This window comes from Urocitellus parryii, chromosome 16 (genome assembly GCF_045843805.1).
Source record: "Urocitellus parryii isolate mUroPar1 chromosome 16, mUroPar1.hap1, whole genome shotgun sequence".
NCBI classification, from domain to species: Eukaryota; Metazoa; Chordata; class Mammalia; order Rodentia; family Sciuridae; genus Urocitellus; species Urocitellus parryii.
In genome coordinates this window covers 9,913,321-9,927,597 of record NC_135546.1, presented here as the reverse complement: position 1 = coordinate 9,927,597, position 14,277 = coordinate 9,913,321, and the positions used below count along the sequence as shown (strand labels likewise).

Sequence of the window (14,277 nt, the reverse complement as noted above, 5' to 3'; positions counted from 1 at the left end):
AGTAAATTACCTTCCAATACTTTTATTTATTTATTTATTTGGAAATATGGATTGAACCCAGGAACCCATTACCACTGAGCTACATCCCCAGTCCTTTTTATTGTTTATTTTGCCTAAGGCCTCACTAAGTTGCTGAAGCTGGCCTGAAACATTCAATCCTCCTGTCTCAGACTTCTGAGTCACTGGGATTACAAGTGTATGCCACTGCACCCAGCCAGAACTGTTAAAAATTTTAAGGTATCAGGCTGGGATTGTAGCTCACTGGTAGAGCGCTTGCCTAGCACTGAGGCACTGGGTTCGATTTTCAGCACCACAATAAATAAATAAACAAACAAATATATATATAAAGGTTAAATTCTTTTTAAAAAACATAAGGTGTAATAATAGTATTATAGTAAACTTTTTAAAAAGAATACTTATCTTTTATACATATACTGAAATATTTACAAATAAAATTGTATGATTTTCAGATTTGCTTCAAGGTAATAAATGAGCTGGAGAAGCAGATGGGAATACATATTACAGATAAAACTGAATTGGGCATGCCTGGTACTGTGGAACACACCTGTAATCCTGGCAGCTCAGGAGAGTGAGGCAGGAGGGTTATGAGTTCCAGGCTAGCCTCAGCAATTTAGGAGGGGCTTATGCAACTTAGGGAGACCCTGTCTCACAATAAAACATAAAAAGGGCTGGGGATGTGGCTCAATGGTTAAGCACCCCTGAGTTCAATCCCCCCAAAAAGTAAATTATTAAGTGAAATTTACATACAATTATTGTGAAGTTAAAAAATCCAGTGTCATTTAACACATTAACTATTGAATTCCAAAACATTTCTGTTGTTCTCAGGTAAAACCCTTGCAATGTATTAAGAAGTCTCTCTCCATTTTCCCCTCCCCCAACCCCTGGCAACCACTAATCTGCTTTCTGTCTCTGGGGATTTATACTGTATGTTTTCTATAAAGAAAAGCACACACTTTGTGATCTTTGTGTCTAGCTTGTTTCACTTAGCTTGATGTTTTTGAGATTCTTCCACACTGGAGCATGTGCCAGGATTTTATTTCTTTTTACGTGACTGTATAACATTCCACTGCACATATAGACCATTTGTGTATCCATTCCCCTGTCAATGGACATTTGGGTTTCCATCTTTTGACTCTGGCAAATCTGCTCCTATTAACATAGGTGTGTATTTATTTGAGGCCCTGTTTTCAATTCTTTTGGGTTGGATACTAGCAATGGAATTGCAGTGTAACACAATAATCCTATATTTAACTTTCTGAGGAACTGCCAAAGTGTTTCCCACCACAGCAGTTCCACCGTTGTACATTCCCCCTGGCAATTGACAAAGGTTCCCATTTCTCTACATCTTCAGTGACGCTTGTTATTTTCTGTTTTTTTTTTTTTTTCCTAAATTATTGTTATTATCATAGCCATCTTCGTGGGTGTGAAGTGATGCGGCACTGTGGTTTTGATTTGCATTTCCCTGATGACTCATGGTGTTGAGCATCTTTTCATGTACTTGTTGGCTATTTGTGTGTCTTCTTTGGAGAAATGTCCGTTCATGTCTTTTGCCCGTTTTTATTTTATTTTATTTTATTTATTTTTTGTCCTGGGGACTAAACTCAGCGTCGATTAACAACTATCTTTTTTTAAATTTTATTTTATTTTGAGACAGGGTCTCACTAAGTTCCTTAGGGCCTCACTAAAATTCTGAGACTGGCCTCAAACTTGCGATTCTCCTGTCTCAGCCTCCCGAGTTGCTGGGATTACAGGCATGCATCACCGTGTTCAGTCTTTGTTTAAATGGGATTATTTTTCTTTCATTGTTTCTTTTACTTTTGTGTATGTTTTAAATTCTCCATCATAGAAAACATGCAAAGTCTGAGATGTTTTATTTAAAACTTTCAGAAACACACTTTTTTTTTCTTTTCTTTTCTTTGGAATGAGAATGGCTTTCCTGCCTCTTTCCCCATGTGAATTCCCCAGAGAGCTTTGCATAATCCCCACCTCCACATCCCTATCCATCAGTCAGTTTTAAAATATTGCTATTCTAACAAACAAATAAGCACATGTTTCTTTGGTTTTGCTCCCTGAAAGATGAGAGGGAGCAGGGTGGGTCATGGGGGTAGTAGATTCTGTCTGTCCATTCCCCTGGGCACAGCTCAAGGCTGACTCCTCTCCACTAAGCGGCTTCACCAGGAGGATGCCCTCAGGTCCCACCTCCATGACTTGGTTGAGATTCTTTCAGGAAGGGAGGGCCCCATCTATAACAGAAGGAACCTTCTGGGCCCAAGTCCAACCACATCACAAGACTGGATGTCCCAGCCTGGACACCCACATGTCAGGGGCTCCATTAGCCAACGCCTTTGCCGGCTCATGTTCTGCTGTGGTAGTCGGGGCCAAACAGATGGCTTGGGATAAACAGGGGGTGTTGGCGAGTGGGGGTTAGGGGGTGACTTTGAGTGGCTACCCTCTCAGCCTCCCTCTGGGTCCTAGGGAAGGAGGAGAGTGAAGGAAGGAGCCATTGATTGGTAACTTCAAACTTGTTAGTGGTATTTTTTCCAGCAGTAGAACTCTTTATTTTTTTAATTAAAAAAAAATTGTTTTTGGTACTAGAGATGCTTAACCAATGAGCTATATCCCCAGCCCTTTTTTTTTTTTTTTAAAGAGAGAGTGAGAGAGGAGAGAGAGAGAGAGAGAGAGAGAGAGAGAGAGAGAGAGAGAGAGAGAGAGAGAGAATTTTTAATATTTATTTTTTAATTCTCGGCGGACACAACATCTTTGTTGGTATGTGGTGCTGAGGATCGAACCCGGGCCGCACGCATGCCAGGCGAGCGTGCTACCGCTTGAGCCACATCCCCAGCCCCCCAGCCCTTTTTTAATATTTTATTTAGAGACAGTGGCTCACTGAGTTGCTTAGAGCCTTGCTAAGTTGTTGAGGTTGGTTTTGAACCCTCGATCCTCCTGCTGCAGTCTCCTGAGCCGCTGAGATTCCCCACATGCGCCACAGCACCAGGCAGCAGTAGAATTCTTGTTTGAACAAACCATTATAATATATAAGGCAGAGAGAAAAAGGAACGGGCTTCCACTAAGAAAGGGCAAGAAACCCAGAGCCTCCCTCCCTCCCTGCCACGTGGCAGGCACCCCCCAGTGGGGAGGGGGGAGGGAAATTCTGGGTCTCAAGAGAACAGAGGATCCCACTAACAACATAATAGTCTTTATACAAAACTGCGTGGGAACGCAAAACATTCTATCTCCTCTCCGAGAGCCCCTCTGGGGGCTCCAGGGACCTGTGAGAAAACTGGGCGGCATGCCCAGCTCTAACCTGAGATACTGGCCCTATTCCACACAGCCAGGCAAGCGCAGGGGCCTCAGCCAAGGGGGAGAGATGGGCCAAGGTGTGGGTGGGCTGCAGGAACCTGAGCAGGGCAGCAGCCTCCGTGGCCTGGTCTCTGAGCTTGCAAACCTCCCTTCCAACAAGAGAGCTTGGAACTCAATCTCAGCCTCCCTCCCTCCTTCCAGCACAACTGCCTTGCTCCAAGTGGTTCCTGCATAGTTGCAGCCTTAGTTCTGCCTACCTGTGCCCTTCCTAGCCTTAGAGAGATGTGAGAAAAGGAAAGTTTCTTTCTCCCACCCCAGGACACTCCAGTGCAAGATTTTCACCAGTCCAGATTCTGTTTTTCAGCAGAGACAACCTGTAGCACAGCTCCTATCTGCCTGGCTTCCCTGCTTGGTTTGTTTCTTCAGAGGATGTGCCCATTCTTGGCTGTGGGATGGTGAGGCTGGTGAGGCTGGTGAGCGGGGCAAGGAAGCAAATAAAGAGTTGGGCAATGACTTTACTCTGAACTCGATTATCTCATGGTCACATTGGGCATGAGGTGACCTCCTCCGCAGAGCTCTTTTGAGGACTAAATGAGATAATGTGTGTCAGAGCCCAACCTCTCAGGAACCCAGTTTAGAAGCAGATCCACACCAGAGAAGGGTGTGCTTTCCTCCCTTACACAATATGTCACCTCACATGAGGTATTTCCCCTCTCTGAGCTCCAGTTTTATCATCTATGAAAGGGGCATGTTAAAAAAAAAATCTTTTAAAAATTAAAACAAGGGAGGCATGTTAGTATCTACCCATCACAGTTGTTGTAAAAATAGAGATTATTCACATAAAGTGCTTGATAAGGCTTTTAGCATGGGGCAAGTATTCAAAATAGGATAGTAATAGTTGCAATTACCATTACTCTTGCTCTTTTTATTGTTAACTTAGCAAGAATGGCCATGTGGTTTTGTAGTTAAGCACAAAGACTCTGCAGCCCAATTGTTTAGGTGTCATTTCCCATTCACCACCGAAGCTGTGGGACCTTGAGAAAGTACTACCCTCTCTGTGCTTACATCTCATTAACTGTATATGGGCATAAAAATTGTATCTACCTTATGGAACTGCTGTGATAATTAAGTTGTTGCATGTGGAGTACTTTGAAGAATGCTTGCCAAACAGTAAGTGCTACAAACAAGTTTGTTGTTACTATCACTAGTAGTAATATAACTATTTGTATTATTATGATTATTAACGACTAGGCTCTGTGAAAACCTTCGTCTTGGATGGGATTAAGAGATCCACAACCCAACAGATCCACCACCCTACTAATGGTATAGCCATTCTGAAGTTTCTTTGTGACCTTGGGCAAGTTACCTCCCCTCTCTGAACTTGCTTTTATTTATCTACAAATGTCAATTATAATAGTACCCAATATAGTATTTGGAGGTTGTTAGGCTGCATTTAAGAGGGATGACCCGCGAGAATCTTCTTGCTCCTAATTAATTAGGCCCTTGTCCCAAAGCTCAGCCTACCTCCAGCTCCCTCCCACCCGGGCTCATATTCCCTCCTGCTGGGCACAGGGGGCTGCCCTGCGCCCCGCTGCCAGGCCCTATTTCTGGGGGCCGAGCAATGCCGAGGCCTTGCCAAGCTTCCCCGGGGATCAGGTTTCTGCTGACGCGGTGCCAGGCACGTCTGCTTCCAGGAACCGGCAGCCGCATTTAGCCGCGGGCCGCACATGAAAGGGCTGCAGTCGGAAACGTGACGTTGTGTCAACAGGCGAGGCAGGTCAGCCCTGGGTGAGACCATCCCGGCAGGCCCGGCGGATCACGCCCTGTCTGAGGGCAGCCAGATCCCAAGCCTCCATTCCCCTGCCTCCTGCCACCTCTCCTTGGCCCCGGAGCCAGAGCTTCACAGCCCCTCACGCTCACACACCCCCCTTTTAAACAGAGGTCCTCTTTGTGCCCAACCGGCAGAAGGATGGGGTGCAAGCCCTCCTCCGCACCTCCCTCAGAGCGCTCTTGGATCCTGCTGAAACTGGACGAAGCAATGTCAAGGGCAAACTGAAAGGAGACAGAGAGACAGCTGCAGAGTTAGGGGGTTTCATAAGGGCAGACTCCAGTAAGGGGATTCTGGATGGGCCATGTGTAGAACCTTATTATTATTATTATTATTATTTTAAAGTTCAGGTTGCTCCACTTCCTGCCGCTGTCCCCACAGTTACTCCTTGAATCACTGGCTAGGAAAGTGGGCGGGACACGCAAGAAGGGTTTGGGCTTGATTTCAACCCCCAGAGTTTCATCTCTCAGATAAACTTGACTGGTTTTGTGCTTTCATTAAAAAAAAAAAAAAAAAAAAAAAAGTCTAGCTGGAAAGATCTGGCATCTCAAGGAAGCATTATTCAGGGGCTTGCAATCAGGAGACCTGCAAGTGCAGACCTCGAGGAGCTGGGAGAAGGCGGGACTTAGAGAGCCATCTGCCTGCTGTAGGACATGTGAGAAAGCCTCAGAATCCTTATTTTATCTTGTCAAAAACAGGCGTGGAGAGGGTGGTGATAGACCACCAGACTGGTCTTGTTCTCTGTGGGTCCTTCTACACCACGTGGTCTGGAGTCAGTTGGGAGGAAATATGTACCCTGCCTACTGGCCCTTCAGGAGCCAGAGAAGGTGATATTTGAAGCAGACAATTCTAATAGGCAGGTGATGCCTAGAAGAGATTGACCTGGAGGCAGCTCCCCTGCAGGGTTCCAGACAACCCAGATTCTGGAAGATGCACCTGGGACAGCCAGCATCTGACAGAAATATTGCAGAACCAGGTGAAGGGGAAAGCAAAAAATATTCGACTGGGTCATTTCCCACATCTTTTCCTATGGAATTTTTTTCTTTAATAAGAGCACTTGACTAAGGAACACCAACATTCATTCACGCAAACATACCCAAGGGGAGGAAGTCCAGGAAGGATGTAGAAAGTCATTATGGAATGTCACCTCCAGCAGCAATACTACAGGACGTAGCAAATCCATTAGATCTTGCTAGGTTTGAAAAAATCAACTTACTTGGCATCAAATATTATTGCCTAATATCATCAGTTAAAATCTTTTCTCAATGTACTTACCCTGATGTTCCTGATGTTCTGACCCATGACTTCATACCTAAGTTTTCTGTCAAGTTCTAAAGATCATGACTAAAGCAGATGGGAGGGGAAAATGTATTTTTTTGCTTAACTCTGGGAAGAGGCATATGATGATTGCAAATCCCTGCCAAGGGTTAAGTTAAAAAAAAAAAAAAAAAGAAACCTAAAAAAGAAATAAACCTAAACCAATATTTATCTATTAAATTGACTAAGCCTAATGAAATCACATCAAGATTAACTGGTTATTGCCTTCACTCAAGAGGACAACCACATCACACAACTACGTGTTTTTTCAAAAATTCAGGAGACCTTCTTTCTCTTCCACAGGAAAAGGATTATTTTATTAAGTATTTTAAAACAACTACTTAACATTTATTCATAGATAAAAATATTTACAATTTCACACCTTCAGAAAGGCTCCAAAATATAAACACTGTACCTCTCCCTCGAGAAAAGAAAAATTATTTTTCTCTTCAAAAACAGGAATACATTCATTTTTCTCACTTTGTAGATCAAGTAATTATACAAATAAACATCTGAAACATTTTCCTTTTTAATATATTTATATAATATATATTTATAACAGCTTTACAAATAAAGGCAACGACTTTATACCAAAACAAAAACGGAAAAAAAAAAAGAAAGAAAACATTGTCAATCAAGCATAGTGCATTTTGAGAAGCTGGTGCAGGACTGGCTGGACAAGTCAGGAAAACATGGGCTCTGGATCAAAAATAAAACCTCTTTGATGGAGACAGAATCCTTTTTAGCAATAAGGACACCCCATATGCTGTTGGGCAAGAGGAGTTAGTTTACAGAAAGGGTCCTGCGGCACCCAGGCTTGGTTAGGCCTTTTGGAAGCTAAGCTTGGTTAAAAGGGTTGAGTCTAAAACCGAGTCTAGCTCTGCGTTAAAGGTAGCAATTGGTTATTTAGCTTTGTGCACTTTGGGGCGCTGAGGGTATGGGCATCTCTGAGACTTCATTTGGTTCCCTGGACAGCATGTCTTAACCGTGAGACCGTGAAACAGGTGCCAGAGACCTGGGGAAGTTGTTCCCTGGCAGCTCAAAGGGGCCATTTTCAGTTCCTTAGTGAAGCGAATCACTACGAAAGCCTGAGTAGGGAACTACATTCTCTTTATTCATCGGAGGCAGGGGTGGGGAGCAGACCTGCGGAAATCTCCCCAAACCACTACCCTACCGTGTTGTGCCAGTGTCTGCTACCTCACCAGTTTAGCAGAAAGCTAGGTCTGACTGCTCTCTCCTCACAGTCTGGTGAGTCACCTCCACAATAAAGGGAGAAGGGTGGGGTCCTAACAGCTGGCTCGGAGCTGCGCTCTGGAAAACCCTCTTTTGAAAGTACCTTTTTCTCAAAGCCACAGACCCGACTCCCAGACTCCCAAACTGCACAGTGACTCACAAGACCAAAACTTTGAAGCTTTTGAAAATCCAGCTGATCTGTGTCAAAGGGGGCTATTCTCCAGGAAGGGAAAAGCCCCAGCCGGCTACTATCATCCCCCCTATGGCATCTTCCCTATGCCAAAATAAGCTTGCGATGTTCTACACCTACATAAACGCAGGCACGCGCGCCTATTCGCACGCATGCGCGCGCATCCCCACTCCTTAGATTATCTCTGTACGCACAACGGAACAATCTCGCTGCACTCACAAAAACGTTGGTTTGTGTTTTTGGAAGTAGGAAAGAAGGAAAGCAAAGCAGCAGGATCCCCCTAAAGAGTTTAGTCTTTGGTTTCTAAGTTTAAAGGTGGGATCTGCTTCAGGGCCTGGAGCAAGGTGGAAGAGTCGAGGGACGGATGGGCGGACAAGGGAGAAGGGAGTCTCTGTGGCATAAGCAAGGGAGTGGAGATCTTGTCTGGGTTCATGAAGCTGGTGAGCGCGGCGGCGGAGGCGTTGAGGCCCGGGTACAACACCGGCACTGAGGTTGGGTACCAGCACTTCTCCAGCATGGGCAGGTAGGCAGTTGCTGATGGTGGGATCAGATAGAAAGGCAGGCAAAAGGGAGGCTGGTGCGGGTGTGGGCCCAGGAACGGGTTGCTGATCAGGTCACTGCTAGTGAAGTGGCCTTCGTCATCTGACACCTGCATTCGGCTCTTCTTCGTAGGGGGTTCTTCGGATTCTTGCTTAATGGTGCCGACCCGGTCTCCCACGGTGAACCTGCGTCCATGGTCACTTTTGAAGTACGGCTGCTCATTGCGCAAATCACCCTTCTCAGATTCTCCCCCGTAGCCACTGTCTGTGTCTGTATCGCTGCCGCTCTGCTCCCCACTTGAGGGAGCAAATGTCCGCTGGATGACTGGTACACAGTTTTTGCCAGGGCCTTCCAAGCCTTTAGCCAGAGAGCTGGCTTTCTCCTTGAAGTCCATCCCTTTGGGAGCTGGGTCTGATGGTTTCCGGGAAGTGCCACCCTGCAGCAGCTCAGAGGCCACACGGTGGAGGTGAGTGACAAGCTGCGAAGACTTCAGGTCCCGAGTGTTCTCATGCTTGGCTAGGTACTGAAGCACTTCCCGGGCACACGTCTGGAAACCTGAGCAGAACATCTCTTGACCTGCTTCCACGTTTCTCCCCAGCTCACCTGAAGAGACAAAGAACCAAAGGAACATGTTTCAGAGGGCTCTGCATGTGGGGCTTTCTGTTGTGTTAAAAAAAAAAAAAAGCATTTGCTAATTTTCAATTCATTTCTAACTTCAAATGTAACATGTTCAGAGAAAAAAATACACTGAAAAGTTTTAAAAAATAAACATGAACATCTATAACCCTAGCATTGAGAGATTTGGGGGAAAAGGGTGCTGAATACTGAATCCAGGGCCTCATAGATTCTAAGCACCTACTCTGCCATTGAGTGACACCCCCAGCCCCCAAATATGACTTTTAATGGCTGCATAATAGAAATGGACCATTATTAGTAAAGATGGATATTTCTGCTCTTGCTGAATTTGTAGATTATTCCAGAGTTTTTGCTGTGACAGTGTAACAAACATTCTGATATATTTTTAAACCCAAGAGTTGAATGACAGAAAATCAGTCTCACTGGGGCAATATGCACAAGGCCAGACAATCATAAAATAAAGAATGAAATATCATCTAAAGTAAATTTATTTTCAATGATTTATAAAAGGTATATCCCCACTGTCAACTTTAGGCTATTTCTAAGTCTTTTACGTGTATTCTATCCATGATCCCCCCCCCCCCCAAATTAGGTCTGATCATCTTCTATTTTTAATGAGGGAGCTGGCAGAAACACTTGCTGGGTTTTTGTGATTCTCATTACACTGGCCATAGAAAGAAATACAGAGAAGAATGGATGTTGGCATGGGTACAGGAATTCTCTCATCTGTACAGTATTATTTGGAAAGAACGAGACTGGAAGGTTAGAAGTATCTCTGATTCTCTGGATGTCAGGAGAAACAAATGACGAAACTTCAGTGGTTTCGTTAGATTGTGCAATTCACTAAGATACCTAGTGGCGATTGAGGGAACCACAAGAAATGCAGGAAAAACTCCTGCTGTCATCCTGCCAGGATTGCCCCCCACAACGAAAGAACAAACGGAAGAGCAAGTGATAAAGAAGCAATGGAACAGGAAAATGCTGGGGCATACCCGTGATCTAATCTCCAAGGAGAGAGGGCTAAGAAGACCAACTATAAAACACCCACAATGCAAATTATAGGTGTCTTGGCATTTTAAAAGGGAGTAGGGAAATCTCCTAGAACCCAGAGACTCTGAAGCCAAAATGCCACAGCAACATTTTATCATTTGACTAATATGTATTCATGCCAGGTGGCATCCCGCAGCATTCCAAATGGAAAGTCTGACCTTTTGGAAAGATAAAACAAGTCTCCCTCAGTGAACGTGCATAAGCAGTTGGTTGCAGGAATGTTTGCCACATCCCATGTAGAGCCCAGGGGCTCTCTATCTGTGCACAACTCTTTAAGAGATACTAATCAGACTCACCAGCTTGTAAACCACTCTGCAGAGCAATAATTTTCTGCTGCTGCTGATCAATCAGGTTTGTTAGTGCTTTCACATGCTTCAAGGTAAGTTCCAGAACTACTGCTTTTTCCAAGTGACCCAAAGTCTGGAATGAAAAGAGCTTTAGTCAGCGGTGAGGTCACAGAAGTCCCACCTCTGGGACACTTATTAGCAATGAGAAATGTCTATAAAGGGGGAAAAAGAATAGAATAGTCTTTCCTGGTTGGCTGAATTTCATTTTAACTTTGCAGATAACATTTTTAAATGCACACACATACACACACATACATACATACATACATACATATGATAAAAGGATAAAAAACACATGTCATTTATCTTTGGAAGCTGCAGCTACCTAAGGAGGAAGCTTTGACAGATAAATTTCTGCAGCAGCCGCTGCTGACCTTAACTCAGGGGAATCCAGAGATAACATTTCTCTCCAGTAGTGTCAACCCATGGAGGGACTTCTACTGTGTCTGCAACCAAGAGGCTTTCCCAAGTTTTTTTTCCTGACACCCTTTCAGAACGTCCAGGTCATCCAGGCTTTTTTTCTTCCTCTTCAAATGCTTCCCCACCCCCACCCCCCACCCCCTTTCTCTAAAGGCTGCTTAAGCTTTTGGCTACTGTCAAGAAAGGGCAGGAAAAAAAAATCGCACACCAAAAGCAGGCTCTCTTAATTAAAAAGGGGGGGGGGCTGGGGAGTTGGATAAAAAAAAACCCTGCACATTCTTAGTTTTTTCCTTTAAACCAGGAATACTAGAGAATTCTAAAAATGGCCAGAAGGAAAAATCTTAAGCTCCCCAAAAGGAGGGCGGCTGTTGTTGGAGCCAACTTGGAGAGGTCCAAGAGCTTCTCACCTCATTTGCATAGGGCCAGAAAATCTCTGGACTGGGGAAGGGTACCTCTGCACCGAGTCACCTGCCAGCTTTGGTAGGGCCATCTAGACTAGTCCGCAATTCCCCGCGACGCCTGCAGGCGGCGGGTGACCCCCGCCCGCCCTCTGGGCAGAAGAGCTATGTTGGAGAGAGGCCAGCTTCTCACTTACTGTAAGTTTGAGATGTTCGGGTAGGAGATCCTTCAGCTGGGCGATGCACTCGTTAATCCGGTCACGTCTCTTTTTCTCGATGAGTCGGTGCGGCAGTTTGTAGGTCTCCTGCAAAGCGCACGAAAAGGCGGTGGGCAAGGGGATGCGAAACCTCCCTTCCTCCACACCCCGCCGAAATGAAAAAAGTCTGGTTAAGGAGCAGAGTCGCACCCAGAACCACCTTCTGCCCCTTCTTTTCCAAGTCACTTAGTAGTGGCACCGAACCCACAGTTTGCATCTCCCCCGCCAACCTCAAAGCAAGAAAACTTTTCTTGGAAACTTAGCAGGCAGCTAGGGACTTCGGCACGGGGTCCCCAGGGGTGCACTTACCTTGCTGTCCTCGCTCCGCTTTACTCCCCGCCTCGACTTGTACACTTGGTAGATATGGGCAAAATCCATTCTGCAGGGAGAGAGCCAAGAAGGGTCGTGACTTTCCGTGCGCACTGGCTGCAGGCGCCCTGTCGGGGGTAGAGTCCCCGGAGGCGCCCGCAGCAGCTGAGTGAAAGGCACAGGACCCAGGGCTGGAGTGGAGGCTTGAAGGGGCCAGAGAATGCCAACTTACCCTGGTAGGTCTCCGTGCTCCAGTCCTGGTGCTTTGGGCAGACAGGCAGGGGGTGGTTGCGCGCTGGGGATCCGCTCCATGGCGCGGCGATCCGGGGCCACTGTGCGCTCCTGTCTGCACTTAGCGGAGCGTCGGGCTGAAGACTGTCCTGAAGCAGGCTTCTAGGGTCTCTCCGCAGAGGTTTCTCTGAGCCTGAGTTCCCTGAAATGCACAGAGCTGCTGCGAGCTGCGGCTTTGAGGTGTTGCTTCAGTTGGGGGCGTGCATGGCCGGGTGTCCTCGCGGCCTCTGGCTCCCGGCTCTGCGCATAGACTGGCGGTGTGTGCTCCCTGCGCTGTCTGCACCGTGCGAGCCAAGTGAATGAGAAGTGGGGCGGGCAGGGAGGCGGGAGGGAACGGGGGAGCAGTTAGGGCGGAGTGTGTGGGGGGGAACGAGCCGAGGAGTAATGGAGAGGCTGCGGGCTGGGTTAAAAGGGAGCGAGTGGGTGGGTTGGAGCTACGTGTTCTACCCTGTGACTCCAGGCACGTCTGGCCGCTGCCGGGGAGGGAAGGAGCGACCTGCCCGCCCTCCCCCGGCTTCATCACATGAGTCTCACGTGTTGGACAACGCTCTGGCTGGCTGCGAGGGAGCCCCCACCCCCAGCCCTGGCCCCCAGGTGTCTGCGGCTGCGGCCTCCTTTCCCCGAAGAGGGGGTGGCAGCGCAGCCTGGGTCCTGCCCAGCTGGGTGGGGGGCGCTGAAGCTGGAAGGAACCGGGGAGCTGGGGGAGGGGGAGAGTTGGTAACGTGGGCGAACCTGCCCCAGGGAAATGAAGTAAGTTCCCGTCTCCTGGGAGGGAACGGGGGAGGACGGATCCGCCCGCGTCTGACTCAAGCCGGGAGAGGAATATCCCCTCGCTTGCTTCAGCCCAACCCTCTTCCTCCTCCCCCGCCCAGCCCGCTCCGAGGAACCGGCGCACAGCGGAGGGAGTCGCCCGGCCCCTCTGCCATCCCCAGAGGCTGGGGTTTCTTTCCGTCCCGGCTTCCCTGCCCCCACCGCTCAGCCCCGTGTCCAGGAATTGCCCGCCTTGGGGAGGGACCGAGGGGCGGGGCGGATGTCACCCCATGGGAAGCGGGCTGGCGGCCAAGCGCAGGGGCAGCCGAGGCCGCCGCCGAGCACGCCGCGCGCACCTGACCGCCGAGGGTGTGAGCCACGGGCCCCTTGCTCCCCCGGAGCTCAGCTCCTGGGCACAGCCTGCGGGCAGACAGGCACCCACTTGTGCACCCCCCCCCCCGTGGGTGCACCTCTGCCCCTACCCACCCTGGCCAGTCAAGCACAGAAAGATACCGGGCGCGGTGCCCAGCGTTCCCTCCCTCCCTCTGCCCCCTCTGAAGCAGAGGCGTCCGGGTCGCCTCCCCTCCGGCTGCAGCGTTACACAACCGCGGCGGCGCCTGCCCTGCAGCAGCGCGGGGCGTGACAATTCACGTGGCCAGTCTTGGGCCGCAGCGCCATGGACTGGGAGCCCCACCGCGCTGGCCCCAGGAAGGTGGCGTGCCAGCCAGGGTCAATCGTCATTCTGCTGCCACGAACTTCGGTGGCGCTGTTTTTCGGTCTGTTGCGGAAGGGAAGAGAGAAGGGAAGAGAAAAACAAGCAGGAAGAAAACTCTCCGCCTATCACAGTGAAATCTTCGCATTCATTCAGTCGACACTTTTATTGGGTCCCTTACTCCGTGTTAGGCGTAGTGCCCGGTGGATCAAACAGGGATCCTGTCCTTGAACTTACAGAAACCCCAGGGAAGGATAGATAGGACAATGAGGAGAAGGCAGCCCTGGGAAAAATACATAAGGGCCCCTGGCCAGCAGGAAATGAAAAGAGGAAAAGGTGCTTTTTGTCGTTTTGTTTTTAATTGACATTTACCAAAGTGCTTAGGTAGAAGGGGGAGCAGTTAACCCAGAATTTGGGGCAAAAAGACCTCCTCTAGAGGCCCCAGGTCTCTAAGATCTCACTTAGGCCTCCGGAGGCCTCTACCTACCTTCCCAGGAAAAGTCCGGTCTCTGTGACCTGGAGCAGAGAAAACAGCTGAAACTCCAATCCTGCGATGTGAGCAGCCTTGATACTGTCAGAGGAGGGAGCCAGTGGAAATTCATGACTAAAATAAGGCCTGGCTGGGGATTTCACTGACCTCTGCGCTCTCCTGCCCTGCGAGTTCGGGGAGTTGAGAGA

The 14,277-nt window shown here is 48.1% G+C and overlaps 1 protein-coding gene across 1 annotated transcript; it reads right to left on the bottom strand.

Annotated features, from left to right (window-relative positions):
* Window positions 1-6,787: 6,787 nt before the first annotated feature.
* Window positions 6,788-13,197, bottom strand: Bhlhe40 (basic helix-loop-helix family member e40). Its single transcript, XM_026383037.2, has 5 exons — window positions 12,079-13,197; window positions 11,847-11,916; window positions 11,478-11,585; window positions 10,412-10,535; window positions 6,788-9,032 (listed from the first exon to the last, which is right to left on the bottom strand). Exons 1-5 carry the CDS (start codon window positions 12,156-12,158, stop codon window positions 8,179-8,181), a joined length of 1,236 nt encoding a protein of 411 aa, XP_026238822.2. The 5' UTR covers window positions 12,159-13,197; the 3' UTR covers window positions 6,788-8,178.
* Window positions 13,198-14,277: the final 1,080 nt, after the last annotated feature.

What these genes read in the sequence shown, in the direction of transcription:
- Bhlhe40 (XM_026383037.2), bottom strand. Translation starts at nt 12,158, where the DNA reads ATGGAGCGGATCCCCAGCGCGCAACCACCCCCTGCCTGTCTGCCCAAA. An exon ending in GAGCACGGAGACCTACCAGG is followed by an intron (nt 11,917 to 12,078) that starts GTAAGTTGGCAT and finishes CTCTCCCTGCAG; the next exon opens with AATGGATTTTGCCCATATCT. An exon ending in CCGAACATCTCAAACTTACA is followed by an intron (nt 10,536 to 11,477) that starts GTAAGTGAGAAG and finishes TTTTCATTCCAG; the next exon opens with ACTTTGGGTCACTTGGAAAA.